This window comes from Falco naumanni, chromosome 2 (assembly GCF_017639655.2).
Source record: "Falco naumanni isolate bFalNau1 chromosome 2, bFalNau1.pat, whole genome shotgun sequence".
Lineage (NCBI taxonomy): Eukaryota > Metazoa > Chordata > Aves > Falconiformes > Falconidae > Falco > Falco naumanni.
This window is the reverse complement of record NC_054055.1, coordinates 96600061-96612434: the sequence shown is the minus strand read 5'-3', so window position 1 is coordinate 96612434 and position 12374 is coordinate 96600061. Positions and strand designations below refer to the sequence as shown.

The 12374-nt window shown below is 38.5% G+C and overlaps 1 protein-coding gene across 1 annotated transcript in view; it reads right to left on the bottom strand.

Annotated features, from left to right (window-relative positions):
- Window positions 1-12374, bottom strand: part of ARHGAP6 (Rho GTPase activating protein 6) — a 336655-nt gene that overhangs the window by 39858 nt on the left and 284423 nt on the right. Inside the window, 1 exon segment of the mRNA XM_040582760.1 lies at window positions 3368-3439. Within this exon segment, the coding sequence (XP_040438694.1) occupies window positions 3368-3439 (72 nt within the window).

Genomic DNA, 12374 nt, shown 5'->3' with positions numbered 1-12374 from the left:
ACCAAACAAAAACAAAAACCAAAACCAAAACAAAACAAAACCACAAAAACTCAAAACGAAACAGATGGAAGGCATGAGGACTAGGGACCTGCCCGGGCCCTGCACTAAGTGCTCCCTCCTTCTGTGTGAGCACACACACCCATGTCCACTGTGTGGAGTGTTTGTTTTGGACTGGTTGCCCAGAAATGGAAGATACTCTCTTTATAAAATCAATGGTAGAAATGTTTGTTAAAAAACCACCGTGGAACAGACCAGGATAATACCTGTAGCTCGCTGTGACACACATGCTGAGGGAGGTTAACTCTGACTTTGGGTGGCACAGAGACCACGGTTCAGGGAAAGTGGGGCTTGGCCACGATGTGAGTGTGGCAGGCTTATCCTTATGGCGACCAGCAGCATGAGGCCTTACGTTTTTCTTTCCAGAGCCAGCTCATCACCTGAAAGCTGGGTCATGCTGTCCCCCCTAACTCCTGAGGCTGGGGGAGATGCTGGTGCTGCTGCTTCCCACAGGGAAACAGCCACCTTTCACCAACTGTGCCAGGCTAATGGCCCACATGGCACAATCCAGCACCCTCCTAGTTGACCATCCCCTTGGCTGTCATGGATTAAGAGTCTGCTCAGCAAGTATCCATGGGGCAGATGATCTTTAATAACTCAGAAGGGCAGAGAAAAGTACACCAGAAACAACCACGGACAGAAACCCGAAGAAGCAGGGCGCCATACGCTGCTGTCTAGGCTATTTTTGCCTAACATTTGCTGTTGACAACAAAGAAGAGCCAACATGACTTTCTTTTCACTCTGCTGACACAACTTGGTTGGGAACCTGACTCCTTCCAAATTCCTGGCCCTCTTTACTCTCACTGATCAACCTGATGTCCTGAAGGAAGGAAAGAAATACAAATTCTGCTGTTTGCACAGTGCTGAGGTACTTTCTCCTCAGGGGGTGCTCCTACAGTATTTTATACATGGAGAGAGCAGGTAAGGCATACCTATAAATGAGAATAAGGCAGTGGAAGATGAGAGAAAGAGGATAAAAGCAGAGGGGTACATGTTTGAAATGCCTGAAGTTAAAAGAAGAAGGAAGAAAAAATAGAAAAAGGAATTAAAATTAAGAGACTCAGCATAGTGATTTTTAAAAATGCTTGGGTATAGTTAACCAGAAGATATGAACAATGCTGCAGAACAGGAAGTGGATAAATACATACAAGGATGAATAAGTACGAAGTGCTGACCTTTGCTGTGGGCAACTACTGAGCCCTAAAGAGCCAAGGCACTCGGTAAAATCCATCAGAATAAAACCAGAAAGTATATCCCCAAAGTTGTTAACTGACTGGAGTATAAATGTTACCATGCAAGGCAGACAAACAAAAAAATCCTTGAACAGAAATGTAACAGCAGAAAATAAGGTTATCTGTATGCAAGTGCTCAACCAGTACAGTTGTGTAATCATCAGAAACAGGTGTCAGCTGAAATAAAATGAGGCTGTAAGGAAATCACAAGAGTACAGGGCAATGTAAGAAAAATTGTTTGAAAGATCTTCGGCAACAAAGAATCTAGAGGAATAAAGAGCAACTCTGGGTTAAGAATACAGAGCAACTCCAGGTTAAGCATTTGTATGCATCACCAAAGGAAGTTATCACTTCTCAAGGCACCACACCAAAAAGGCATTAAAGGAGCTCTGGAATTGCAATTGCAAAGATCCACCAGGTTTGGGTGACATGACAAAATCTGGTCTTTGGTGAATTATCAAATCAATTTATTATTGCTCAAATCTGCTACTGCAATGAAAAATGTGAGAATAAAAAGATAAACTATATTTAAACTCTCAGAAGAGCTTTTAAATAGGAGACTATCAAAGTCCTCCTACCCATATGAAGGGGGAAATAAAAGCGTTCTGTGCATCAACAATTTGTGAGACACAGAATGTTTAAAAGATTAAAAAAAAAAAAAAAAGGCAGTAAGTGATTAGCCATTTCTGATGCAGAACACTGCACAGACTACTATGAAGATCAGTGTCTGGCAAATGCACTGAAAAGTAGGGAAGGTTTTGCAACAGAACTGTGTTGCTTTGCACTTCTAACTGCACAGAGAACTATAGGAAAAAACCCAAGAAAACAAAGTAACATAATGACTAATTAATTACAATGCAGCCAAATGTAATGCTTTGATAGGAGCAGTACAAAATAGATTATTCCCCAAAGGTGGCTATAAAAAACATTCAACCACTAAATGTGTTCCTTCAAGACTCCCTCTGCATATGGGCTCAGTCCTACATCAAGCAATTCTCATAAAAAATGAAAGATTTGGTACTTGCAATGCAACATGGGAGGCCACTGGATTTATCCAAACAAATATGTCAGGAGACTTTCAGTTTTAGAAAGGCAAACGTTTTCCATAGCCATTTTAAAATCAAGAAAATAATAATCCCATATATGAAGTCATCAAACTAACAAAAATTAAAAGGAAAGCATTTACTTGCTGACAAATATCTAAAGTAACTTTGAAATGGGGATTGTTCATTTTTTCAATGGACTTTTGAAGTTCCATCCTTCTGCCAAACAATTACAACCAATAACATCAGAGTTACCAGATCACTTCTCTTGTTACAAATTTGTGCTTTTGTGTGTGCACCTTTGTGAAACTGGGGTGTTAATACTGAGTTTTACCACCACTTTTCCAGAACTTCTTTTCCAGGAAGGGGCACAAAATTAGATGCACCTACATGCAGAAAACTGCAAGGGCAGAGACACTTTTCAGCTCTCAACATCCAGACTTAGTTTAAATGGCTGCAAATTACAGGTCAAGTCCAGTGGATTAGAACCCAGCCCACAAAGCTGATTAGTGTCCACACAAAAGAGTACAATTGTATCTGTAAATCCGTGTCACATGGAGTCTAATAAAATCCAACTGATTGGTAATACTGAAGCATTTATGTATTTTAAACAACAGCTATATTCCTAAGGTTAAAAAAACAGAAAAGCAAACCAACTGACTTGCTTGGGCAAGGCTGGGTTCACATGCTTTGCAAATTGAAAGAGGAGAGTGCAAATGCAGGTAAACAACTGGATTATATTACCCAGACCACACTCTGCAATGAATGGTGAAAATGAGGAGAAAGAGCAATGAAGAAAAGATGCAGTCCTTTAACTCCTCCTTTTCTCCCAGGAAATAAGCTTTCAATTGAAGAGATCTGGGTAATACTAATGACAAAAAGAAAAGATAAAACGTATTTTTCACCTGGGAAGTAAATACCTGGGCAGCACACCAGTAACATTCTCCTACTTCATAATGTATACATGTAAGACTGAAGAAATCTCATATGCAAAACTAAGGCCTGATCAGTAAATATGTACTCATTTTATTTTACCTTTGTCTCTGTTCTTCTCCTTTCCTAATGAGTCCAGTTTCTTTCTTAATGATTTCTTCCTCTTTTGTCCATCTGTAAGAGGAAAAAGGAAAAAAAAAAAAAAAAAGGGAAGTAAGTGAGGAGAAAGAATGCTGAACAAACCACGGCACAAGCGGTAAGAACATGGAGTGAGATGGCCACAGCACTTGGGGTCAGGAAGGGTGTTGAGGTACATTTCACAAAGGCTGAGGAGACTATTACAGTCCTTCAGCCCAAAGGAGTGCTGCTTTGTTCACCCACGTGATGAGGCTTTACTGGGGAACTAAAATACATCACTGCGTGCTGATGGGCATTCTACACACGCGTGGTCACACAGCCTACATGGCGGAATGGTAAGCTAATTTTGAAGACTTAACAATGAAGGTTTGCTGCTGGATGCTCCTATAGCAACATACCATAAACCTAAAAGGTACTGGTTAGCCCTCTTCCATGGTCACATGACTGTGGTTCAGGTGTGGAGCTGAAGGTAGTATTTGGAAAGGGAGGATTGATAACCTCCAGGATAAATTCTGCATACCAGCCTTACCAGTTTGTGATAGCTGACCACCTTCACACAACCCATCTGATCCGAACTCACACAGGGAACTTGCAGTTTGGCACAGCATGTCCAGGTCGGTTCAGAAAGATTAGAGTCTCAGAGAAATTATTGTTCTGACACCCTATATATAATCCAAGTTTTCACTAAGGTATTAAAGACCAAAGATTTTAAGCAACAGTGTAGGCAGGTTCGTTCTTGAAACAATTATGGCAAAAGGTTGGCTGTCATTATTTCCTTCAGCAGCATCTTTTATAATGAAAAGCCAACAAAAATGCATTTTATTTATTAGGTCTCAGCAAATACCACGGATTAAGACATGGGCCTGCTTTAACTTGCACTTTAAGTTCCAAAAACATATAAAGGGTCTAACGTCAGGACTAATGCTAATGCTAACAGAAGCACCACTCCACCTAATTAATGAATGCACCTTTTACCTTACTGGTTTTGTAATAGGGCAAAAACTCAAAAATGAACACATTGTATCCGTGTTTCACTTCTATAGTAAGAAGGTCACCAAATAATCTGCCTCAACAAGTTTTTCTAGTTATGTAAGCCAGTGTCTTAAGTGGTCTTTTACAGCAGGGAACATACCATAGAGGAGTGAAGTGGATCTCCATCAATTAACTCTCATCTCCACAATTAGGGGTCATGAGAGAACACAAGCTGTTTCCCCACAGTTTTCCCTCAACTGCTATTGAAAGCCATGTCCAGATAATTAGTCAACAGACAGCTGGACAAATACTGAGTTTTTCACAGCTAGTTAATACCCTTTTACTTTAAAATTAACTTTTTTTTTTTTACCTTATGTAACTATGGTTTGATTAACTCCACTGGCACACTTGCACTCTGCATTTAGAGCATATTTGCTCCCAGCACTCACTTAACTATGATACTCGGTTTTTGTCGCTTAGGTAGATCGTCATTAGCCAGTTATGGTAATTCTCCTTTTTCTTCACCTGCTCTGGTGAGAATTCATCTCTCTGAAGGAAATCTGAGTAGAATGGATAAGGTATTCTGGATGAGAATTCAGCAGTATAATGGTGGTAATTCATTGCCTGATACAGTCTATGATTAGATTTTCCTTTTCTGTAGATGCATGACAAGTTCATAACTCAAAGTCATACTTTGATTGATTAATATGCCCGGTCTTTTCATACCTTCTGACATTTCCAGTTTATAAGACTGAGTTTATTACAGAAATTCTTTCACCTCTTGGCAATATGAATAGTCGGTAGCCTGCTTACATACATGACAGTACTGCTGGTTTTTATAAGGTTACCCACCACTATTATGTTCTGGCTTTATAAATATATTAAATAATTTCCAAATTATTTTTCATGTTATAAATTCAAATTACTGCATCACAGTAGGCTTTTGATAAATGACTTCTATTTCTTTGGAGCCTTACAGCCTTATTCTCCAAACACCCATTCATTGATAAGCCGACATTCTACTGAAGTCTACTGAGACATAAAAATGAGAATAAAAGTTGAAATTGGATATAAAATAGTGTGTTTTACTATTATACCTATACAATGGCAACTTCTGGAGTGTTTTAGTGTCCTGAAATACAGGAAAAATTAATGCTATTCAATATTGAATACAGAAACGAAGAGCACTGATATCCACATAGAAAACAGGTTAACGACTTCTATAGCCAAACTATCAATACCTTCTCATGAACCTTGTTCTTAATGGATGATTCTTTCAACACCAGCAGTGAAGTAATTCTTTAGTAAATGACAGGCTGGGACAACATTTGTGCATTTGCCTCTGCAAGCCTAGATTTTTGGATACAAGTGATACTCGGGCCCAGAGGAATGTAAGAAGCAGCAAGCAATTTTGGAGGAGACAAACCAGAAAATACAGAAGAGTGGAAGAGTGCACCCTGTGCACTCCAGCAAAGAAAGAGATTGCTGAGTGATAGAAGAAAGACACCTAGCTTCATCAAATGGGAGCAGTTCCACGGAGCTACGACCACTTACATTTACATTTTACCCCATGGCAAGAGAAAGAATTGCATATGAAAATAAGACTGAGTGGAATCTCAGTGAAAAGCTAAAGCTTAGCAGATCTGCCAAGAGGTCTGAGGTCAGTTCCAGCTCTCCTCCTCCCTAGCAAAAGACATGAATAATTAAAATCTATATTCTGTAAAAAAAATAAATGTTTTGAAATGATTGTTGATTCAGGTTACATCAGGTATGAACACTGCTGAAATATTCATAACATGCTTAAAGACGTGCAACTCTAGCAATTTTACATCTTAAATTAACCCAATTCATAGTAATAATTCTTAGTCCTTATTATCTGCAGTGTGTTTTGAGAATATAATTAATATCCAAAGCATCCTTGGGAAACAGGCAAAGCATTATTACCCATGCATAATACCTACTGTACGTTTTAAAATTAAAAGCAAATATTTATGCAAAATAGTATTCTATCAGCCCAAAGTACTATTAAATATAGACTGGTATTTTAATTCACAGTTTGGGAATGTTTAAACCACAAAGTGATAAATGTTGGGCTTTTATCCAGCCTTTTCTGTCTATAATTATCACCTAAAGGCTTCTTTCTATAGGTCAACAATATATTACTACTTCAACAGATTCCACTCAAGAATATTAACAAGAGAAGTACTCAAAAGACAACTGTCAAAGTGAAGGAAGCTGCAATTTTTTTCTTCGTTTACCCATTCTGATTTTTCTGAGGAACACCCTCCCAGACAGCTGTGCAGATTAGTTTCTCCAGAAATGAACTTGGTTTGTTCAATGTTCACTAATTCATGTTCATTGCATTTTTCACTGCAATGCATACATCACTCTCTGGGCATCTATATATTAAGACTAGCATGATGAATTTTTAAAAGACCAAGAGTCTAGAATCAAACTCCTGAGTGCATATTAAATTGTTACATGACCTGTTTTTCCAAAGTGCTGAGCACTTCCAGGTTCAGTTAATGCCAAAAAGACTTTTCTATTTGAAAAATTAGGTCATTTTTTTGGAACTCTCTCAGTGAACCACAGCCTACAGAACACAAAAGAGTATTTGCACTGACATACCAACTTTGGACAAGAATTGAGGAGTTAGACTTCTGGGATTATTATTTTAAAAATTTTGGGTTAGGGTTGAAATTAACCTGCAGTGTCATCACTAACACCATTTAATTAGCAGTTACACTCTCAAATCCCAGATTCTATAGAGTCCATTTCAGGGCCTAAATTTTACTCTGAGACCATGATTCTAAAAACTAGGTAAGAAGAAGCCATTTTCATGCTGATGATATATAAATTTCCACTCTAAAAGGTAAAGAAAGAGAACTTTGTATTTTTTAAATGACAGATTGCTCTGTTGATTTACACATGACCACCTACCAGCGCCATGTATGACTCCAAGAGAGACAGTGCAGGCTGAATCATGTTACTATTATTTACTTCCAGTACTGCTTTACTCATTTTAAAGTTAGGAAAATTCACAAGTCTATTTGGTAGATGCAGGTGCTGCTCAGCATAAGCAAAAGCATCACCAAGTACACAGAATTTGTTCAAGGTGATAAAGTTGGTGGCACATCTAGACTTAATGTTCAGGAACTCTTTAGCCACCAGTTTCATATTTTATCTGTTAATATTAAGCCACTATACTGTGAAGCCCTAATCCAGTATGCTTTTCGTAATTAGTATAATACGCAGAAGAAAGTATGACAGCACCTGAGCTTTTGAAGTAATTTTTATGACACTATTATAATACTAGGCTTCAGATCATGGGAAGTACCTTGTCAATAAGCTTGAAGTGAACCTGTAACAAAAATATGATTCCTCAGCACTTTCTTTCCTTATACATGGGCTTGTGGATTATATATAAGAAAGGATGTTCTTTTTACTTTATATGCCAGGACACTTTTTAGTTAATCAAACACATAATTCATAAATGCATACAGAGACTTTAACTTAGTGGGTTTCTGACAAAAGAGATCTTCTGTTGCTTATCAGGTTACTGATTAAATAGAACTCACCTTCCCATCTATCGCTAACCTCCTTTGCTTAAAGAATTGTGTTTCTTGTCCATTTAGGGAAGAAAATTTGTCGTGTTCTATAATTAAGGGTTATTTTCACACAGTGTAAGGAGAGAGGTTATGTGAGAGATGAAGATCATAGCTCATTTAACAAAACAGAAATGGATGAAAAGAATGATATTGTGAGCTTTCTAAAATGCTTTTTCACAGTAGTTATATTCATGGGTGTTTTCCCTTAATAGGCATTAGTAATTGGATCTAATTGCATTTAAAGAGGAAAAAAAATAGAATGTGTTTTCTAAAAGTGTAATCCATTCTGTCTTGAAAATTACTACCACTGACACCACAAAGCACCAAGTATGACCTCTCTTGAGGACTTGTCAGTTCACTCATCGAGACAGACGCATTTCCCAAGAACTAGCCTCCCACACGCAGCCTGTGAGCCAAACGTTAAGCTACAGTCTCTCTTGCCTGCACATTACCATAAGTAATAGAGACTCCGCAATCAGAAAGCACTGCTAAATTCTGTTGACAGCACAAGACAAGACTGCGCTTCGTTCACTGACAGTTGCACTGTGTGGTTGAAGTCACTTTGCTGGGTCACTATACAAAGCAAATTTGCTTCCGAATGCACAGTTGGAGCCACCCTACTGAAGAAGGTGGTGCTGTTTTTTTACTTAGCCATTTCTGTGACTATAAAAGTCCATGTTCAAATATTTATTTAGATTAGCCTCTTGTTGAAATGCCCTGTCCCCATACAGTAACTTCCGAAGAACCGCCAGCTGCAGCACAGATGGAAGGTAAACAACTTCAACCAGGGAACCAGGAATTATGGGTTTTGGCACATAAGCAATATGAAAATAGAAGGGGTGAGCCTACAGGCATTACCCAACCGAGAGGGAGTGAACCAAAGGGTAACTTGCTATACATTTTTCTCTGGGAAGGTCTTTTGATGGAGCACATGCCTAGTGTCAATATTGGAAGTAAAACCTGCCTCTGGGTAGATTGAAATTAGAGGGAACCACTCCTTCTATACTTCAGGGCCATATTTGCTACACCGAGACTGATGACAGTCACAAAACAGTAATGTGATGCAGCAGGTACAAGACAAAATACAGGCACTGTATTTTTTCATATTGTAGCAGTATCTGCAGTGTGGCAGTAGCTTTCCTAAACTCGAAAGGTAAGTAAGATCCTAACTTAAACAGACTGTGGTACATCAGATACTTTGCTGCTGTCCTTCTCTCCACATGGAAGGCACTCAGAAACCACGATGATGGGCAGAGGTTTAAAAGGTTTGAGAAAGACTGAAAAACATCCCCTGCTTGGAGGGCTTTCATAACTGACAGAAAATAGGTCAAAAATTGTCTATGTATACTACTACATCAAAACAACTACAGTAAAATAAAATATTTTAGCTATACTGAACAAAACCCAAACCCCAAAAAACTAGAACACCAAATTCCAAACAATCAATGAACAGCAGCCTTGATGCTGTAGTTTGAGATAGAAAACCACAAGTAACAGCTCTAAAACTGCCTTCAGTCCACTAGGGGCAAGGGAAAATTGACTGTCTCCTGGCATCAGTTACCTAAATAAAAAGTTTTACAATATGGAGGGTAGAGAGTAGTTTGATGCCATTCCTAGTCAAAGCGACTCTCAATTTGATAAGAAAGAGAAATAACTTTAATCCCACAGTACTGGGCAGGCTAGGAGCAGACCAGACATTAAATTGCCACCATTTACCTGGCATCGAACTTCTCGTGCATCGGTAAGCTGGCTTGCATGCCAACACTGGCAGGTGAAGCAGCAACAAAGTTTCTTTACAGCTCCCTTAAAGCTTTCCCCCAGGTTGCTCTTGGTGTGAACAAGGGTTGAGCTCTTCAAATGAAGAGGAAACCCCCAACTCTCTGGAACTGGGGGGACCCACTCACAGAGGCAGTTCAGGGCACCCAGGTCTCCCCTGTCTTCTGACCACCATTTCGTTATTACGAGCCCTTCATACTTGTCAGACTCTTACCTTACAAGAGCTGTGTAAGAAAATAAAACGGCCTTCAATAACTTGCTCCTCCAGGACTAATTAAACTAGTCCACAATATTCCTGCTCAGAGCCTTAACAAAGAAATGAAGTGAGAAAGGAGCCTTTGGTGCAAGGAAGTGAAATCATGGTGCAGAAAGATCTCTCACTGGACAGGTTGGTGGCCCCAATAATCAAGATGATACCCCTTTGAGAAATGACCAACAGATCTTTCTTATAATGCTTCACTGTAATAATTATCTGTCCTCTGTATCATCAATCATCTAGCTTATATCTTTTTTTATTAATAGACAGGAACAGGTGTTAAAATGTAAAGCGCACAGAAAAAAGGTGTGATGACCTCTGCAGAAAACACTTGGGTCAACTTCCTGCACAGAAATAGAGTCACACAGACATTTATCTAACCTATTCCTAAAAACCTTCAGCAGGAGATTAGTTCTCCATTAAATCTTGAGGTAGCCTTTTCAGTGTAAAAGCCCAGTACAAAGATAGATAGATATAGTACTGCAGCTCTGATAAAAGAAATCTATCTGTAGTCACCTTATCTTTTCCTAATCAGTATTTAGAGACATATCTTGCACCTCTGGCACCAACCACGATGACTCCACTGAAACCATGCCTTTGAAGAAAATTTAGAAACTAACTCTTCTACCTAAGGCAAGAAGAAACTCTCATCACAAATACTTCCCTGCTGCACTTTCAAAAGGAGCAATACACATAAGGTAACAAAAGTAAATCTAATTTTCAACTGAAAGTTTTGAAATATTTATACCAGAGGTATATACGTCAAAATAAAGCTCTGCCAAAGACAAGTAGAACGTGGAAATTAGCAGGCTGCAAAGTCAGTGTTCTTAACAAAGATTCAAAAGCTTCTCACATGGGATATATTTATTGGTATTTATTCTTTGGCTTTGAATTGTAATAAAGCACAAAATCTTAAGTCGCTATAGAATCACCACACACATGGAATATTTGCAAAGAAAGCACAGGGCAGCCCAGTAGAGTGTTCAAAAACAAAGGGCCAGTGCTACATCAAGTACTAAAGACAGATTTGACAGAACACTATCAACTGTTACACTAGTGTTATTATACAGATTTAGAAAACAAACAAGAGGAATCAAATTGCTGTCCCTGTTCCCTTCCTCCACCTTCACAAAACACACCTACACAACAGGTAGATTCTCAGAAGTTACACAAATATTTCTTTTTAAGGTGTTGCATTACACACTCATTCTTCTGCGTTCAGATTAAAGGTGCCACTGATTTCACCAAGAAGCCTGGCATTTTCTCCTTCTGTTCCGTATTCATACAGCCCTGCAGAAAATGCATGCCGCTTCTTGATCAAAGCTCCTAGTTATTTACCAAAATACGAACTAAGTATTAAAAAGGCAAACTTTTTGTTGTTGTTGTTTGTAGGGAGTAAAACGTGTTATGTGATACAAGAAAATCTTGGGAATCAATTTGCTAAGTCTTTTATGTCTCAATGGTGGCAAAAAGTCAAATTTGGGAAAAAAATCACAACAAGAAATTCCTGTAAATCTCCTTATTAGGAGAAAAAAATATATAATTTTGGGCTTGCTTATCTCCCTGTCTGGAAAAGCTCCTGTCACCTTCACTTTGACAAACTCCTGTACAGCAGAGTGCAAGGCTGCATGCTTTTACAAGCAGCTGAGACTTCTTAAACATTAAGTCATTTTTATTTTCTTCTTTCAGACTGAGAGATACTGGTTTTATTTTCTCAGGAGGAAAAAAAAAATCCTCAAAAAAATCCATGTTTCCATGGAAAATATGAATTGGAAGGATGAGGGGAAGCTTCCATCTAAAAATCAGTTTTCATCTCAAGTCTGATACAGCAAGTCTGATACAATAAATCCAAGATATACTAATGTAGCATAAAGGAGCAGAATTTAGCTCACAGTCTTGCTTGTCTTTAATATAATCCTCGTGAACACCGCTACATTGAAAGAAAATCCATGGACTCGCAGGACCATGTTAGAGACAGTATTCATATGAGAAGAATTAGTACAGGTTGGCATTAAAAGGGGTGGTAATAAGCCTCTTCACTTAAAAGATATACTGATGCCAACTCCAAAGCACCCAGTCTGTAATCCCAAAGCTCCACAAAGTATAGGCTACAGTTTACTTAGATGTTTTCCACTGTTACAACAGCCTACAAAGTATAGAACATGGTCAGTGATTAAAAACAATGAACAGTTTGGAGTCCTCACAAAAATGCAAGTCCAGATAAAAATCACAGTCAGTCTCAGTGTTAAGGAAAATGGATAATGAAATACAATGATGAGTAACGTAAGCAAAAAACAGATCAAAAAAACTACTCCCTGCCAAAATAAACAAGTGGAGAACGCGTAACTCTGAATTCCTA